The 19,296-nt window shown below is 40.6% G+C and overlaps 1 protein-coding gene and 1 long non-coding RNA gene across 8 annotated transcripts in view; both read right to left on the bottom strand.

Annotated features, from left to right (window-relative positions):
• Nucleotides 1–860: 860 nt before the first annotated feature.
• Nucleotides 861–7,275, bottom strand: LOC307213370. Of its 3 annotated transcripts, none has more exons than XR_013837488.1 (3): nt 3,945–5,603; nt 2,041–2,146; nt 861–996 (listed from the first exon to the last, which is right to left on the bottom strand). It is a non-coding gene; the product is annotated as an uncharacterized lncRNA (long non-coding RNA). The 3 variants fall into 3 exon arrangements; XR_013837489.1 differs by having other exon boundaries at nt 861–942; XR_013837487.1 differs by lacking the exon at nt 861–996 and adding an exon at nt 5,618–7,275 and having other exon boundaries at nt 1,022–2,146; nt 3,945–4,069.
• A 2,053-nt stretch (nt 7,276–9,328) lies between these two features.
• Nucleotides 9,329–19,296, bottom strand: part of TASP1 (taspase 1) — a 71,213-nt gene continuing 61,245 nt past the window's right edge. For 4 of the 5 annotated variants that reach the window (XM_079969985.1, XM_079969984.1, XM_079969987.1 and 1 more), the window contains 2 exons: nt 18,901–18,974; nt 9,329–10,724 (listed from right to left, as the gene is read on the bottom strand). In XM_079969985.1, coding sequence (XP_079826111.1) covers nt 10,632–10,724; nt 18,901–18,974 — 167 coding nt within the window. In that variant the 3' untranslated portion in view covers nt 9,329–10,631. The remainder of the gene's footprint in view (nt 10,725–18,900; nt 18,975–19,296) is intronic. The other variant, XM_079969986.1, reaches the window with a different exon arrangement.

The following is a 19,296-nucleotide window of genomic DNA, read 5'->3' as shown; positions in this document are numbered from 1 at the left end:
AAGTTAACCCAAACTCAGCACCTGCATGCACCAGGCACCCATGAAGACTGAGCTCTCATTTTGAAAAAGTCTCTAGCCCTCCTAGGATGTTATGAGGTAAAGTGTGGAGGTACCTAGTGATTCATGTGAAATGAGCGTGGTGTGGTTGCTTTGTCTATTGTTCCTGGTACTGAGGAATGCTCCATGATGGTCATAGACACCAATAGGATTAGTCAGAGTGTATATGTGAGAGACCTTCATAATGAGGACCAGCTGGACACAGATGATTTCCCACTGTAAGCAAACGGTCACTTGGGGTGGTAGTCTCTCTCATTTTGGGTTCTGTCCTGCTCCCTATGGCAGCCATTTTGTGTTACGCCACACTCTGCAGCAGCCATCTTGTGTTATGTGTGCCCCCAGGACTATCAAAATTCAAAACATGATCATTATCCAAGAAGGTTGGTGATCCTCGAGTTAACCTTTATGATTGCTGCAAAACAATTAATTTGCAGGTCAACTTGAAAGAAGCATATGGAGTTGACCTTGACTTCAGAGAACAGTAGTATTGTTTCATTGCCTTTAAAAGCAAAGGAAGACAGACTGTTGGCACCACCAGACAAGCAAGGAAAGGCTTATTGAGTTAATAAGGCATAGCATGCTTGGGACTGTGTGATTATGCATTGGGTTGTACTCAGTGTCGGAATAGGGGGGTCGAAAAGCCAGCTGGCTCGGCCCCAGCTGGAGTGTCTCCCCTCAGCCTTGCCGCTGAGGAGATCCATAGACCTCTGCTCCGACATGCATCAGTGACTCAAGCTTGCAGACTTGAGCACACTATACTCAGCAGTGTAAGCTGTGCAACAGAAGAGGCTTGAGGCTGTAGACACATACTAAACTACGCATTTATTATACATAAATCAGGACAAAGAAAACATGGCATCTCTCCTTGCCGTCTTCTCGGAGAGACTGAAAAGCAAAAGCAATAGAGAGTGGAAGTTCCACTCACGCCGGCAATCAGTGCTGGAACGTAAACAGACATGTGACATGGAACAATCCCATGTTTGCAGCAAAGGGTTGAATGGAATTCCCAGTGCTATTTTTCTTGAAAAAATAGGTGCCAGAACTCACCATAAATGCCTCCCTTCTCAATATCACCCACCTGAGAGGTGCCGGAACTGAGTTCCAGTGAGTTCTGGCTGAAAAAAGCCTTGGTTGTACTGCATGTGTTTTCTTTGGTTGGTGGTTGTAATTGAAAAAATGAATAAAGAAATGCTAAAAAGGTGGGGGTCAGCATTATTTGACCTATAGGAGATATTAAATGTTGCACTCTCCATACTTCCTCCACCAAAATAGCTTTTGTATCATGGCAGGAACTATTAATGTTTTAGATGTTAGCATACTTAGCATGGAAGATTCACTCAGAATTTCCAGAAGTATGAAAAAGTAGCTGGTTTTTAAGCAGCAATTCAATCCAGATTAAAGCTAAGAGCCATATCATCTATATAAAATACAAATGTGCCGAAGGAGCAGAAGTTTGCACCAGAAGAATGTTCTCAAAGTTTCGTTAAAACTTACTTCCCTGAATTGGCAAGAAGAATAACTGATGACATCTAATGAGAATATGTAGAATAAGGGAGTTACTGGAGGGAGTCCTAGTCCAAGAAATCAGGGCTACAATCCTGCTGAGCTGTAGCTTGGGCAAAGTCTGGGAAAGGGTGTAGGGCACAAGGAAGACATGCAGCCAGCTATGTCTTGGAAGTTTACACTAGTTAATTTATGCCTAGGTATCTCTGTGGAAATAGTGCATCTCTAAAATTTATAATGTGCTGATACAAAATGCATCACACCCCAAGCATGCTTTGGGGAGTTTGCTTATACAGTACTCATAATGTACAGTATTTCTCTCAGCAGTGCTTTGGGCTACCATTCTACAAAAAGAAATGACTTGTGTAATTGTGGCATATTGTTAAGTATTTCCTAGGGTGGCAGGTTCAGGCAACTATGTTATGTACAGGTTGAGGAACCAAACTAGAAAAGAGCTCCAAGAAAGACAACCTCACTCACCTCTCACACTGCTTTTGATGCCAAAACTGGGTGTTTAAGGATGTGGCTCCATTATACAGCTTTAAACATGAACAAGCCGTCTGCTTGCATTGCCATTAGTCATACCCTACATGGAAATATATACATTTTTCAACACATATGAAAACTTTATGGATTTCCTCAGTATGACTTTTCAGGACTAGTGAAAAGGCTAATGGCCAACTGGCAGCCAGTCATTATTGCTCTTGGCACTTGGCTGGCAGAACAAACCAAAGATGAGATCACAATGGATGTAGGCTTATGAGACAAGAACTCAATTCACCGTCCAGATTACCGTATTTTTTGCTCTATAAGACTCACTTTTTCCCTCCTAAAAAGTAAGGGGAAATGTGTGTGCGTCTTATGGAGCGAATGCAGGCTGCACAGCTATCCCAGAAGCCAGAACAGCAAGAGGGATTGCTGCTTTCACTGCGCAGCGATCCCTTTTGTTGTTCTGGCTTCTGAGATTCAGAATTATTTTTTTTCTGTTTTCCTCCTCCAAAAACTAGGTGTGTCTTGTGGTCTGGTGCGTCTTATAGAGCGAAAAATACGGTAATATTTTGAATATTGTAATACTGGTGACAATTCTTTCAACATGTATGGAGCCAATCAGACATGATGAGTTTTGAAAGCTTTTAAGTCAAGGATTGTTCTGAACTCCCTGTCATGGTCAGGAATTGCCAGCTTGCAGTCATCCATGTTCCTAGACAAAATGTTATTTAAATACAATAAAATCTGTAATTAATGATGCAGAGGTACTAGAAAGCAGGAGGTCAAAATGGCAAACAGAGGGATACTCTCGTCTTCTTCAAGGCTCAACAGAGGGGCAGGGAGATAAATAACAAGGCTTCAATAAAACACCCATTACCCGAAGGTGAGTCTCATTGAACTCAGTGGGATTTAGTTCAGAGAATATACACATATAGCATGTATCGCAGGGTAAATGCTTGACCTGTTGCAGCTGGCTATGACTAGTGATAGAGCAAAAGACAGACACATCTGCAATAGTGGGCCTACTTGCATCCTCAACAATGCCGTTCCTTAGCAAAGCCTTCCTTCTTTCTGGACAGCAGCAACAGAATGCAAAATAATGGCTGGAACAGAGATACTTTGACAGTGCTCTATGTATCTATATTCTTTCAGGGAGGGTGAATAGGGAGAGGAAGCTTTGTAGAGCTTATTTTTAAACTTTTGAGTTATAAGTTCACTCTAAAATTCAGTTAACTTCCTTGAGAGTCACAGACGTCTGCCTCTATGCAGCTCATTGTCGTTAAATGCAGTTTGAGCAATAACGGTTTTGCCAGGCTTAATGCTTTCCAGGAAAGAATTAGGTAAAAAGTTGGTGTTTCAATTTGGCTAAACTTTGCAAGCCACTTTAAGATCTCAACACACTGCAGAAGTTGGAAACTTGTAATTGCTTTACTGAATTCTGTTAAAAGCAAACTGAGTGTGTGTTTTAGAGAGCAAGAGAAAACGGGGGAACACTGGGTTGTACCCATTGCTAGTAACACCTCAAAGTAGACCCATTAAAATTAATAGACACAACTAACTTAGGTAAATGAATTTCAATAGGATTGACTGAGAACTTAGCTGTGCATCTCAGTGCATCTCAAATACATCTGAATCCAATAACTCATCCAGTGATTACTTAAGAAATCTAGGTCTGCATCTTTGCAACTTGCAAGACCGCTCTTAGAAAGAGGACATGATGTGCTTCAGGGGAAAGCTCAATCAAGCATAGTCAACCTTGTTTTAAAATATTAGCTTCCCCCTCCCGTTAATTTTTCTTTTGGATGTAACAAGAGCAGAACCATCTGGAATGTAGTTAGCACTCTGTGATTTGTTTCTTACTTAGTTGTGAGCAAAAATGTTTCAAAATAACTCACACGAAAAAGGAGTTAGGACTGACATGACCAATATGCTGTAAGGAATCAAAATTTGGAGAAGGGTTATTTTCCCATCACCGGTGGGCGAAGCATATCAACACTGAACTGGTCTCAGGTTATGTCCTCTTTAACGGAAAGAAAGAAAAAAGACACAGTGTTTATAGTTTTTATTCATTAACAAAATCAAGAATTTTACCTCTTGTTTTTAAATAACCTGATTGTATCTTTGTGAGCTGGCCTCCCAAGTGTGCATGAAAGCGTTGTTATAAAGCGATGACTGCATAATCACATAGTGTTTTATGACTACACTAAGCAGTTTCAAAACCATAACATCTAAACATCATAAAACCAACGGCAATTTGAGAGGTAAATGCATATTGGTGGAATCCCTAGCTGCTGTAGATGTCAGTATTATATTGTTCTGTAGTTTATCCAAGGCCTTGTGAAATACTGCTGTCAATTACCACCCTGAGAAAATACTCTGCTTTTTCAAGGCATAGTAAATGGCTAGCCATCATTTAAACTGGCTTCCTTTACTATAGTTTCAGCAACTGCAGCTGGTTTCCCTCCCATTGTGGTAATTCCCCCCACAGTCATTACACACTGGTCACAGTGAACCACCCTCAGCTTGGCTTTCTAGAGTACTGCAAACACCAACATTACAATCCTTCAGTGTGGCTCTTTGCCAGTTTTATATTTAATCCTTCCTCCTCTTGTAGGCTTTAGAGCCTGTCCTTTTTTCATGCTGAACTCCCGTGTGGCAAGAGTAAATTGTGGCGTTGGAGTAGAAGCCTGGCCTAAGGGCCTTTAACTACACTGTTGTGAAAGTGAAAAGAACTGTTGTTTTTTTAATTTAAAAAAAAAATCAGAAAAAGTCTGTGTGTGTGGCTGGGGCAGTGGAGATAAATAAAGAATAGATTTGTCCCAGGATCCCAGACCTGTCAATGCAGTCATAACGGCCTCGGCCCCGTATACCTGAAGGAGCGTCTCCACCCCCATTGTTCTGCCCGGACGCTGAGGTCCAGCACCGAGGGCCTTCTGGTGGTTCCCTCATTGTGAGAAGCAAAGCTACAGGGAACCAGGCACACCCTCCCATCAGATGTCAGAGAGATAAACTACTACCTGACATTTAGAAGACATCTGAAGGCAGCCCTGTTTAGGGAAGTTTTTAATGTGTGACATTTTAATGTGTTTTTAATCTTTGTTGGAAGCCACCCAGAGTGGCTGGAGAAACCCAGCCAGATGTGCGGGGTACAAATAATAAATTTTTATTATTATTATTATTATTATTATTATTATTATTATTTCATTGACAAAAACCATTAATATTAGCACAGATCGTCTAGTGCAGTGGTTCCCAACCTTTTCTTGGTCATGCCCCACCTAAGCATCTCTAAAATTCTGATGCACCCCCATGACATATAATTATTATAATTCTTATAAATATCATTTTCAAATTGCCCCCCTTAAAAATCAAATTGCGCCCCCCCGGGGGGAATGTGCCCCATGTTTGGAACCATGGGTCTAGAACTACTCCTCACTCTAGACAGAGCTCATGAGAAATGCAAACTCATCAAACTGCAGGTGATCAAGTTGCAAGTTGATGGTGTATTCCAAAACAACAAACCCCATAAGGCATTATAATTTTAAAGCTAATGTTCCTTGCAACTCACCAGCTAGGAATACTCTGGGCAATTGTAGTCTTTCTTCTTCCAGTCAAAAGGTGTTGCATATAGCTGAAAAGAGCTGTAAAAAAAAATACTCCCAGACCACTTGGAAGTAACTGCATTCTCTTAAAAGGTTCTCCCAAACGAATAGAGTAATCTTAAAATGGGCTGAAAATATTATCAGGTCCCCTCAGACACACACCTGCATTTCCCCACAAGTAGCATACACTTATTATGCAAACCTCGAGGAAGCTCTTAACAGTAGTCTCCCTATCATTCACATGAAAGATTAATATCCATCCTAAAATTCTCTTAGCATTCTATATTACTTCCCTTTTCTAATATGCTACATTATTACTGTAGATGTAATAGCAGACAGAGCATGGCCAAGCCTTGTTAAAAAAAACCAGTTGGAAATTACGGCTCCAACCTGTCTAGTGCGTGACTAGTCTAATTGTGTGTTTGATTAACATAAATCAACAGTTTACAAGCAATTTGTATTTACATGCACTTCATCTATTGCCCTTCCTTTATAATTTCAACCAACAAGTGTGTAATTTCTCCTTGGACAATATCAGTTACCGCCGAGAGCCAAAATTACATGGTGCCAGGGACTCCAGAATTCATTTATGTTGGAATTCATTTATCTTTGATAATCCTTTCTTGTTCCTAAAATTAAAAGGCACACTCTGGGCCCATTTCTCAAGGGAAACGAAGCCAATGGCAATTTACCCAAGATGCTGGTAGGAGCAGTTTAGGTGAGGAACCCTGGCCCATTCATTAGGCTTTAGTTCACACCACACCCTCATTTGACATTCTAACAGTGGCAGTGAAATCAGCACTTGCAAGGCTTTGTCAGCAAGCATTTAGTGTTCAAATCTCATCGTGCTAATAATTCATTTTTATTTCTCAGAATGCTACACAGACCAAGCTTTGCAATCTGGATCACTTACTGTCTTTGTTGTTGTTGTTTAGTCGTTTAGTTGTGTCCAACTCTTCGTGACCCCATGGACCAGAGCATGCCAGGCACTCCTGTCTTCCACTGCCTCCCGCAGTTTGGTCAAACTCATGCTGGTAGCTTCGAGAACACTGTCCAACCATCTCGTCCTCTGTCGTCCCCTTCTCCTTGTGCCCTCCATTTTCCCCAACATCAGGGTCTTACATAAAACTAAAACTTACATAAAACTAAAATCCCAGGATAAAGTAAAAAGAGAGAAGGGGTCCTTGGAAGCCAAAACATAAACAATAACAAGACTCAGCACTTTTAAAAAATGGTAATCAAGGTAAATGACACCTGGATGGTTAAGTCCAGTCAAAGGCGACTATGGGGTGCGGTGCTCATCTCGCTTTCAGGCCGAGGGAGCTGGCATTTGTCCACAGACAGCTTTCTGGGTCATGTGGCCAGCATGACTAAACCACTTCTGGCACAACAGGACACCATGACGGAAACCAGAGCACAAAGAAACACTGTTTACCTTTAAAAAATAAGTATATATTTCACTCTATGCTATATTGTAGATATAATAAAAGAAAACCAAACAATATTAATCAAATATCTACCTCGAGTTATTCCTTGATTAATATTGTTAGTTTGGCCTCTCTGTATTTTTATCAGTGTACAATATATGGAGTACAATATAGTTATATTCTGGATCTTTGTAACTGTTCATGCTTTACATATAGAGTCATAGCTTGGGTTACAGACATTTCATGTTGCGTTTTTTTCGGGTTACGGACCACTGAAACCCAGGAGATACTTCTGAGTTTCGGTGGTTGCGCATGTGCAGAAGCGCCAAATCGCAACCCGTGCATGCGCAGACGTGCCGCTGCGGGTTGTGAACGCTGCGGGTTGTGAACGTGCATCCCGAGCGTCCTTCTATAAAATGCACGAGGACAAAACCTTGCTAAGACTAGGTGAACTTTGTGCTATCTTAATCCCTTCTCTATGTATTGAATGCAAAACTTAACATGGTACCAGGGATTTTTTTCAGCTGGAACTCACCAGAACTCAGTTCTGGCACCTCTCAGGTGGGCATCATTGCCATTCTAAGAAAACGATAGAAGCGTTCATTGTGTGTTCCGGCACCTCTTTTTCTATAACTACATTGTACTTACTAGAAACCCATCAGATCAACTGCCACCAAATGTGCTTTGTAGACACTCAGATCATGAGATGGTAGTGCTCAGACAGAAAATAGGTAGATTGATCAGCGGTTGCTCAGTGGAATTCAAGCCACTGGCCCTTTAAACGTGGCACTACACAAAGCTACACCATCAGTTCCCTTCAAACCTATCTTGAGACAATCCCACATGCAAGATTACAGTGGTACCTCGGGTTACGTACACTTCAGGTTACATACGCTTCAGGTTACAGACTCCGCTAACCCAGAAATAGTGCTTCAGGTTAAGAACTTTGCTTCAGGATGAGAACAGAAATCGAGCTTCGGCGGCGTGGCAGCAACAGGAGGCCCCATTAGCTAAAGTGGTGCTTCAGGTTAAGAACAGTTTCAGGTTAAGTACGGACCTCCGGAACGAATTAAGTACTTAACCCCGGTGTACCACTGTATTTTGTAAATAAATCTGGAGCATGGTGGAGATTTCTGGGAGAAATGCTCTAATTGGTCCTAAAGGGTAAAGGGGGAAATTGCACCTAATTGCACTTGGATGTAATTCAGGCACCACGCCACAGGAATGGGCTTGACTGGCTGGCTACCCCAGGTGAGGGTAGAATCATAGAATCATAGTCACACCCTCGGTGAGTTAGGGACTTACCCTGCATGTAAAGACAGGCTCTGTCAGACTGAGTGAACGAGACTGGCCCTGTGCAGGTTGGTAGCTGGCTGAAGAACAGAGAGCAAAGGGTAAACTGACAATTCTTACAATATAGAGGGAAGCAAGCAGTAGTTTCCTATCTCCCATCCGTATGGATCTCTATTAGAAAACAGTCTCATGAGGTTATCGCAAGAATGAACAAAAAACGGTGCTTTGTGTATTAGAAAGTTTAACAATGGAACCAATTCCCTTTTTTCACAGGTTTGATGTGACCAATTTGTGATCTCTGCTGCCAGGCATCTGACTACTATGAATAAATAGTATCTGGAATCATGAGTGAGAAACAGAGTGTGCTTCCTTTGTCTAGAAGCAGGAATGTTGGGGGTAAAAATTGTGAACCTGCAAACAAGAATGTGGGTTCCCCCTAACCCCCTGGTGCAGGGTGAGCTTCCCAAACAGGCTGCTCACTTTGAATTTCATTTTTTATCGTGCATTATTTTTAAATGGTGTTCCACTTCTCCTTTCATCAGGCTCCAGTGACCAACACAAAAGCCACCAATTAGCACTGTAATACAGCCCTGATTTGAAGAAGGGAAGTTAGCTGTGTGATTGACAGAAGGTTTAACAAATCAGTGCTGTGAAAAACTGGCATCTTTTCAGACCAGACAAAAATGGCCTATGCCTTATGCCCTATGTCTGTTCTGGATGAGAAGATAAATGTGTGGCATTGCTGCATTGGGCCCATTTCCAGATAGGCTTACTTAATGCTAAAGTTTCATGCATCTAGACACCCAAATGCAGCTATTGTGGCACAACTTGTAGCCTCCTGTGATGAAGTTTAGCAAACCAGCAGACATTATGTTCAAATACGCAACTGAAATAAAAGATCAACAGATATTTCTTACCACTGAGATTTCATGCGTTACATATCAAATAGAATGAACCTGATTAAAATCAGTTTTTAATAATGTTTCCTTTCATTTGTGAAGTTAAACAGAGTGATGGCACATCAATTTTCCAAGGAAAGTTGGTTGTGGGATTAAGAATATGTTGGATGATACCAAGCAATTATTTCTAAAGGCTGCATATAACATCTTTCAACACAATATAAAAAATCTCCAATAAAATTCCCTTAGTCTATTTTGACAGCTCATCAAGTACTCAGTAAGATTGTTCTAAGCCATTACATCCCTGTAAACATGCAAACAATTAAACAGCTGAAGATCCTGAAACAATAAGAAAAATGAGCTCATATCTAAGAATCAAGTATATAAAATGATGCAATATCATGAATTTTGGCTGTATAAATTCTTCAAAAGGCCACTTGTAACTCTATATTCATAACATGTAAATATAATTGCAGACATTTATATACCTTTACTACAAATTTGGAATTTAAAGAACTGACGAAGAAAGGTAGAATTAGGGTCCTCTTCATCATCAATTTAATACACTTTACATTATTTATCCAGTAATATCATGTTTATTTCTACACCATTCTCTTAAAAATATATTTAAACCAAAGAATAATATTGACTCTTCCAATAAACTTTGTTCTTATTTACATTCCAATATTCCATTATACACAAAGTAACGACTTCATGACTGTACGTTATCTTTACAGAGCCTTTCATAACATATAACAGCTTGAAGTATGCAATACTTAAGCCAAAAAAGTACCATCAACTGAATAGGGAAGAACAAAAAGTCAGGCCATAGTCACCTCCAAATTGTTTCACTGAAACCAATCACTGTTTATATATATTATATGCAAAAAGAACATGTTTAAGATACCACTGGACCCACTGAAACTATTAAATAATGTAAAGAGCATTTGGTCGCTTCTGTATTCCAAGTAGCTCAGAAGCCTCTAGCTTCAAAATGTGAAACAACAACATTTGCTACTACCGCACAATTTTTAACCATTTTCCCTTGAAATTTTAGGGCATTATTTTCTTATAGGCTAACCGATTAACACATAAAAATGTTTCATAACATTAAATTATCCATACATTATTTTCATTTGCACAACTGGGAACAGAGTTTCTATTCCACTGGGAGACAAATTCTCATATACATTCAAACAAAGAATATAAAGCTACAGCAGCACTTGTTTCAAGTTAGGGTGCACGTGGTTGCAATAAGGAGTATAAAATGAGAGTAAAATCCTCAACATCTGTTAAAACACCAAGGAGCTTAATATACATAATGGATTTGTGCTCTGCTTGCTGACCAGACAAGGAGCGGTTCAGCTTGCTGAGCTCTCCAGCCGACAGACTCCTCCTTCAATGGCCACTGACTGCCCTGCCACAGCTCCAGGGGGAAGTCTTGAAATGTGGGTCTGCAAAGAAATTGGTGAGAAATCAGGAAACAAGAGAGAAATTGGTGATACTTCAGGTTGATTTTAAAAAGCCACTAAACAAAACAAAAATAGATAACAAAATTATCATTCATTAACATGAAGCCTCAGGAACAGTGGTACCTCAGGTTACAAATACTTTGAGCTACAAAAGCTTCGGGTTACGAACTCCACTAACCCGGAAGTAGTTGCTCCGGGTTGCAAACTTTGTCCCAGGCTGAGAACGGAAATCGCGTGGTGGCAGCGGGAGGCCCCATTAGCGAAAGCGCGCCTCAGGTTAAGAACGGTTTTGGGTTAAGAACGGACCTCCGGAATGAATTAAGTTCGTAACCTGAGGTACCACTGTAACCAAAAACTAACATGTCCAAGATACGTGATTATTAAATAAGGTACATAAACTGATTTATGCTTTAGTAAAAGCTTAACTTGTATTAGAAAAATATAATCCTATTTTAACACTCATCATTACAATGGCACAATGTGTGTGTGTGTGTTGTGTGCATACACAGATGTGCACATGCACCATGGGAATAAGTTTATTAAATATACTTTAATATGCTAACTGTGCTGTATAATTTAGCACAACAGTCAGTCACCCTTTACACTTTTCTTTCATGCTATGACACACTTATGTGAAGTACTAAACAACTCGATCCCTCTTCTCGCACACAAACTAGGATGCTTTTGGTTAAAAATCAGCAAACATGAAGGTTCAGGAGGCGGGATATCAGCAGTAGCGCATTACTAATATATACTTTTGCACAAAAGGAATATTTTTTTTAAATGGATGATTCAGCGCTAACGTTTCAAAGGATGTCTTCTTATGAATGCACTCATGAATGAATCAAGACAGTTTTTTGAGAAGGCTTGTTGTGAGTTCTAAGAGTTGCTGGCATATATCAAACTGTCCACCTAACACTGTATACAAGTGGCAGCCAGTGTGATGTCAAGACCCATTATCCCTAACCATTGGCCATGCTGAATGGGATCCAACATCTAGAGGAGACCATCTTGGTTACCTCTGGCATAGACCAACCTTTACAACCAGACATTCCACTTAATGTTGGAAAGGAATCTAACAATGTCTCAACACAATGAACATTTGGAGAATATATTACTCAGTTCCTGGAAAACTGCAGTTTTTTTTCAGTAGCATTTTTCTGGCTTCCACTGTGCTGAAAACGGGGGACTTGGAGAGAGGTGGAAATATGGGCATAAAATACATCAATGGGCTTTAGATTTATGGTCTGCTAATGGGTGAGTAAGAAGGAAAGTCACTCCAGATAATCAGAGATCCAAATTATATACCAGGGAAGACGTCACAGAAATAGGTCTGGATTGATTACTACGTTACACAGGTTTGGCTCTGCCTTCAAGAAAAGTCTGTTGCACTGAGGACAGGTCTGTGCTCAGCAAATATTCTCCTCAACAGATCCCTAGCTAGTCACGCAGCCTGCTTCCGGCCAAATTCACACTATGACTATTACATCTGCACTCTTAACGTGGTTAGAGCTGCTGCCATGGGCATTGTGTGTATGTGTCTTTTAAGGGACTGAATCGAGTGAAAGATTATGAGTCATGGAGGTATGGAAAGTGCCTGTATGAATTCAACAGTGCTTAGTTTATTTTTTGGTTGCTATTTTGTTAATGTTGTTTTATAGATTACGAATGCTGTAGTACTTTCTGAATCCTACAATATGACTTTTGTTGTAATTTTTCTCTCTTTTTTAGTTTTTTAAAATATTGTTTTATAGATTGCTAACTGTTTTACTGATGATTTGTTAACCATTCTGTACGATTTGTGTTGCATTTGTGATGCTCTATTATGTTATTGTTATTTATTGCTTGTAAGGAGCTTTGTGATTCATGTGAATGAAAAGCGGCATAGAAATATAATCAATCAATCAAAATCAATCAAGTCTAGGACCCAAGTTCAAATTTCCACTCATCCATGAAGCTCAAGGGATGGACATGGGCCAGTCATACACACAGAAAATTGTTGTGAGAATTGGGGGGAAGCAGTGGGGAGAGAGAAAAGAACAGTGTATGAGCTCCTTGGAAGAAAGTAATATATTATACTAATGTTTTCATTTTATAAAACAAGTTGATAGAATTGCAAGGGACAGTGTTGAAATGAAAAATCCATTTTGCTTGCTTTAAAGCTTCAATAAAACAAGTCACCAGTACGTCTCAAGGCAGTCACGATCATTTTAACAGTATAACTGGGTCACAGGGTGTATTCCAAATCTTGAAATCAAAGGAACACATCTCTCCCCCCCCCCCACAAAAGGACATAGGAACCTTTTAATTTTTAGGCAATGAAGTTTTTCATAAATGAGTATTAGCTAATTTATGGACACCATAAATAGTTTGAAACAATATGTTCATACAGAAAGCAAGCTATAAGAAAGGAATACTGCATGACCACATTACACAGTGGTACATGCATATTTCAGCAGTTCTGCTGCCATATGGCAGAAATGCATACCCCCATTATGTACATTCACTTACATTTGTTTACTACACATAGGCACTGGGCTTCAGTTATATATTTCTAGCACCAGAACAAAACATTCTTGTATAAACTAATGCCAGTATGTTGCTGAGAGCTGGCACAGAGTTCTCAGAATAGAGAATAGATTAGAGTTCAGAAATGAATCACATTGACATATTTCACAAAGCACATAAAAATACCAAAAAAAGATGATTTTTTTTTTATTTAAAAAAAGCATCTTAAGAAGTCCACTGAGGAAAATGCACATATATGAACTTTAAGGCTAGCATTTGAAGAAGCTTAAGCTATCACAGTGAAAAGAATGGCATTACTAACAGTTGTGAAAAGTATGATTTTGCCCAGTTAGCATTCTCAAACCTAAGCAGGAATAACGGTTGTATCCCATTTGCACACAGACACCTGCTTGCGCAACACACTCACAGTCCCTCTCCTCCTTGCACAGCCAGAGAAAGGGGTATTAAATGCAGTATTAAATGATATCCCAGCCTCCACCCGTTTAACTGCCATGTGTACATACAGTGGCTTCAGCCCTTAATACACTTGATGGCAGCCATCAAGGGAAGCGAACCAGGAGGCGATGCAAGGCTTCATTCTGAAAACTGGCAATTACTATCTGCTGAGAGGTGGCAACAAAACACTACTGGGGCCCTGACAGATGTGGGAATTCCGCCCACATCTGGCTTCTGAATGCATACTACAGCTGCTCATTGAATTGGTCAATGATATCAAATACTTGATTTGCAAAATCCTTTTGGAGGGTGGGCGGGGGTCGTCACGCCAACATCCATTGAAAAAACTGCAGCATACAGATTTTTGTTTATGAGTTTGGCTTTTATTTTTCTTTGGACCAAAATTTAAATCTACCATTATTAGAAAATGGGGGGGGGGGGGAGGGAGAGATGTACCGTACATTTGGCAATAAAATATAGAAGCCAGGCCTAGGGGATGATTCAGGCTTCACGGCACAAATTCAAAGTGTAAGGAATAGGTTTAAAATTGGTAGTTGGATTTGGAGTGTCTTCACTGACTGAGTATTCAAAATTTAGACTTCATACTAGACTGACTAAAAACATAAATCACCTGAGTCTTGATTATATTCCAACTCTGACTGTATCAAAATTTCAGAGTCCTAACATCTCTGGAGAACATGCATTTACAAAAGTGTTACTTGGATACCAGCCAATTAGATACAGGTGGCAGGTGTTACTATGTCAAGAAGCTGTTCTATTCCACAGCATGATAAAATTACTGTCTCTTTTCAGAACACTTGCTTTGCATATTAAAAAAAGAAATACCTCAAACCCATGGCTTCTGACGTTTTTAGATTTTCAACAAGCACCAAGGTATTTTTTGAGGAAGGAGAAGGAAAAGGGCACCAGTACCAGTTCGACTCTTCTCATACTCATACTTTAGGGTCACTATAAGCCCAAACCACACCACTGCTAGGTTGGCAGAGTCGTGGTAATCATAAGATGCTAAAAAAACCCCTAAAGGGGCCAATTCATTTTCCCTCCCGAACTCTCCCCTCATACAGCCCTATAATAACTTAGTAGCCTGGAATACTGAGTAAGAGATTTTAAAAACTGATAACTGGGTGGGAAGGAGAGAGCGAGAGTATAGTGCTGGAAGAGGAAGATGGATATATTTAATATCTACATTGATGTCGATGGAGAGCTCTCTCCCCTCTCTGGGGAATAAAAACTAAAATAAAAGTCTTGTTGATGACAACCAGGAAATGATAGCTATATGCCATCTATATAAAAATGGAAGAGAAAGAACCACCTCAGTCTGCTTCACACAGAATATATATATTCAAGAGCAGGTTGCGCTGCGGTCTAAACCACTGAGCCTCTTGGGTTTGCCGATCAGAAGGTCAGTGGTTCAAATCTGCGCAACGGGGTAAGCTCCCAGCTTCTGCCAACCTAGGAACTCAAAAGCACGCCAGTGCAAGTAGATAAATAGGTACTGCTGTGGCGGGAAGGTAAATGGTGTTTCCGTGTGCTCTGTTTTCATCATGGTGTTCCGTTGTGCCAGAATCAGTTCAGTCATGCTGGCCACATGACCCAGAAAGCTGTCTGCGAAAAAACGCCAGCTCCCTCGCCCTGAAGCTTGATGAGCCGCACCCCACAGTCACCTTTAAAGAGGGATGTGCCTTACAAGAAACCCAGCCCAATGAGAAATAAACCTATTTAGTGTTCTCACAATGCTGACTATTGAGGAGATGGGGAGAAAAGTAGCGTTGGGATTATGTGGAACGGAGTGGATGGAAACCTGAACAATAGCAGTCTACACGGCAAGAACTTTGAGGAAGCGCCCCAACTGTACTTCCTTAAAATTGTGTTTTAGAAATCTCTGATATTTCCAAACAAACAAGAGGGCTACAGTTTAAACACACATATATGCTACAGTCCTACGTAAACAAGCTTGGAAAGAAGCACTAAGGCAACAAGTGGAGCTTACTGCTCATCAGATCAGATTGGAGGTGTTAAAGCACGGGTAGGCAAACTAAGGCCCAGAGTCTGGATCCGGCCCAATCGCCTTGTAAATCCGGCCTGTGGACGGTCAAGGAACCAGTGTGTTTTTACATGAGTAGAATGTGTGCTTTTCTTTAAAATGCATCTCTGGGTTATTTGTGGGGCATAGGAATTCGTTCATTCCCCCCACCCCATATAGTCCAGCCCCCCACAAGGTCTGAAGGACAGTGGACTGGCCCTCTGCTGAAAAAGTTTGCTGACCCCTGTGTTAAAGCTTAGGTGAAGCTGAGTGAGGTCCACCATCAAGCACACAAAAAAGTACAGTGAGGGATTGCATTTCTGCTATTGTCAACCGCGTAGAGCATTTAACAAAAGGAACAAGAGCCCACCCCACAATAATAAGCACTTGCCTTCCTACCACCCATACATGAACCCACAGTGAAACTGCACCACGAACGCTTCCCTCAGGCACTCACTTATGCCTCTCTATAATCTCCAAGAAGATCTGAATCAGACTTCTCCAAATGCCTATTTCAATGCTGTTTTCAAAGAAACACAGCGCTAATTTTAGGAAGCGTTGCCCCGAAGGACAGAAATGGCACGAAAGCGAGCTGTACTGAACTGTAGCCCAAAATAACATTTCCACAGGCAAATGGGTTGCTTCCTCCCAACCAACCATTTCCCATCTTCCTCCTCAAAAGTGTATTTTAAGACAGACTAAATACAGTTGCTGGAAAAGAGAGTGGTTACAAGCTCAGAGAGCTACTATTTTTTAATCGAAACCTTGATCATTAGCCATTTACAGCCAGGCTGCTCTTGCTGTCTACTTCTATTAAGCCAACCCAAAAAGTAACTGCAGCCAATGGACAAACTCCTGGGTCTGGTGCTTCTATTGTTAGGTGGTTGGTCAAAAGAGAGAGAGCAGGCCCATGGAAAAACACCTCATGATGGCAAGTGCTATTCTTGAAGGCAAACCTCCAAATAAAAGGGAAATCCATCAACAAGATCTTGTAGCACAATCTGTTGCCTATTTTCTTAAAAATAGAAGTTCCTAGAGCTTCTTTCAGAGGCACTACATCTAATGCCAAAGGCATTGCATACTAAGCAGGCAACATATAGAAAAGAACAGTCTTTTAGCAAACACCAAATATTATTTTAAGGTACCAGCTCTTCTTTTTTTCTCGTGTTTCGCATCTATTTTCTGCTGGCACACTCAGCACTTTTATCAATATATGAGTACCAGCACCTTGTTTTATACAGAAAAAAGCACTCTCTTAGTTCTACATGCCATCTTTAAGTTTGTCTCAACTCCCAAGAACACAGAAATCCATCTTTTACAAGAGCAGTTGGTTTCTTAAGCACTAGCAGTTAAGTGGTCATGACATTTGCGGTTTACTTTCTGGAAAACATTTGCAGCCATAGGCTCAAAAGAATGAGATGGATTAACTCTCCTAAAGGAAGGTCACAAGCATAATTTAAAAGTGAACCAAGAAGAGCAGCTGTGTCTGTCAGCCCAATCAAAACTGCCAGCTGGAGAATTTGCCAGCAGTATGATAACAATGCACACCAGATGTCCAATGGAGGTTCTGCAAGTAGGAAAAGATCTCTGGGCAGACTGAACTATTAGCCTTGTTAGCATCAATGCCTCATAGACCGCCTTCAAGCCACATACTACCCTAGTACTACATGAAGTTTAGGATTATAGTACTTCTAATCTAACACTGAACTTGCCTAGCAATAAAGCAGTAGTAGCACTAGCACTCCTCTCTCCCAAAATACTGACTCTCTGGGAATTAGGGAGATAAGCCATTTTTCTTGGCATAAAGACATTTGGATGCAGGAAACTGGATACTGTGAGGTGTCATAAGGAACAAGGGCACAGAGTACAAGCTGAAGGATTGACATGTCTTCTTTTTCTGAATCTCTATCAAGTGTCATAACACAAGTCCAGAAGAGCAAGGCATCAAAGCGGCAGATTCCTTTTGATAAGGAATATTTTTATTGTCTTTTTTTGTACAATGCCATAAAATATTCACATATGGCTAAATCAGCAACTGAACTGTACTAGTTTGGCTTGCAATATGACTTGTTAAAATAAAAGCTTGAAAGGAAAACCTGTCTCTTTAACTTTACTTCCTCACTGAAAACACCTGATTAAAAAGCAACCCAGACATAGTTGTGTTGCTTGTATCTAGACCATTCAGTGGGCAGGCTTATTGTTCCTTAGCTTTCTCAGAGACAGGCTTAACTTTCCACCCAGCACTTCCATCTTCTTACAAGCCATTGAAACTTATTTACATTAGTTTCACTTCATCAGTGCATCTACTTTTGCTTTATTCCATAGCTCTGATCCCAAAAGTATTTAGAGGTCAAAGATCTGAATGCAACTTTCAACTTGACAAAGCAGAAGGAGCAAAAGGAAATGCTCTTGCCAATTTTTTTTTTTAAGTGGATTTGCAGAAGAACACTATTCATTTTCTATTGCTTATAGTCACTATTTCAGGTATGCTATGCCAGAAAGAAGCCTACTCAAGACATCATGGCCAAGCATAATTTAGTAATTGGGAGCACCCTGTGGCCTATGGTATGAACAACTTAGGAAAAGGGGATGGTGCATAAGCACAAATAAGCACCTGTGAACATTGAACAAATAGCATGGCCATGATATCTGAACTGGGCCAAGGCTTGGTATGGACATAGAATCCAAATTTAACCAGGAAATTTACAACCCTTCAGCATCCTTTATTTTTGTTTTGGTACAAGAAAAGGATAGGGAGAAAACACACCCCAAGATAACCACCATTTTTTACACACTAAGTCAGGGGTCAGTAAACTTTTTCAGCAGGGGGCCGGTCCACTATCCCTCAGACCTTGTGGAGGGCTGGATTATATTTTGGGGAGAGAAAAAAAGTGAACAAATTCCTATGCCCCACAAATAAGCCAGAGATGGATTTTAAAGAAAAGCACACATTCTACTCATGTAAAAACACCAGGCAGACCCCACAAATAACCCAGAGATGCATTTTAAATAAAAGGACACATTCTACTCATGTAAAAACACGCTGATTCCCGGACCGTCCGCGGGCCGGATTTAGAAGGCGATTGTGCAGGATCCAGCCCCCGGACCTTAGTTTGCCTACCCATGTGCTAAGTATTATTTGTGACTTACCTTAGCTTTGCCATCCTGTGCTGACATATACCCGACACACATGCTCTCTGTTGTATGACTCCACAGGAACTCTACTATGGGTTTAAACACAACAGTAATGCTTTACTTATTAAGTGTAAAAGAAAGCCCATGTAGAGCCATGCTCACAGATAGCAAGAGAAATCATGCTAAATTACAGGCAGATAGCTAGGATTATCCATGTCTTCCCTTCAGGAGAGCATAGTAGAAGACCCTAGCCACATACTATCCCCCATAGTCTTTGGTGAATAGAAGAGGCAATTTTCACCAATTTCCCCTGCAGCACCCTGCACTCTCCCAGTCACATTCCATTGCAGGGGCTCAGGGAACCCTTGAAAACAGAATGTAAGGTAGCACGAAGCAGGGAGGGGGAAGAGT

The sequence above is a fragment of the Podarcis cretensis genome (genome assembly GCF_951804945.1).
Source record: "Podarcis cretensis genome assembly, chromosome: 3".
NCBI classification, from domain to species: Eukaryota; Metazoa; Chordata; class Lepidosauria; order Squamata; family Lacertidae; genus Podarcis; species Podarcis cretensis.
Note: the sequence above shows the minus strand (reverse complement) of the source record. Positions and strands in the feature narration are given on the sequence as shown.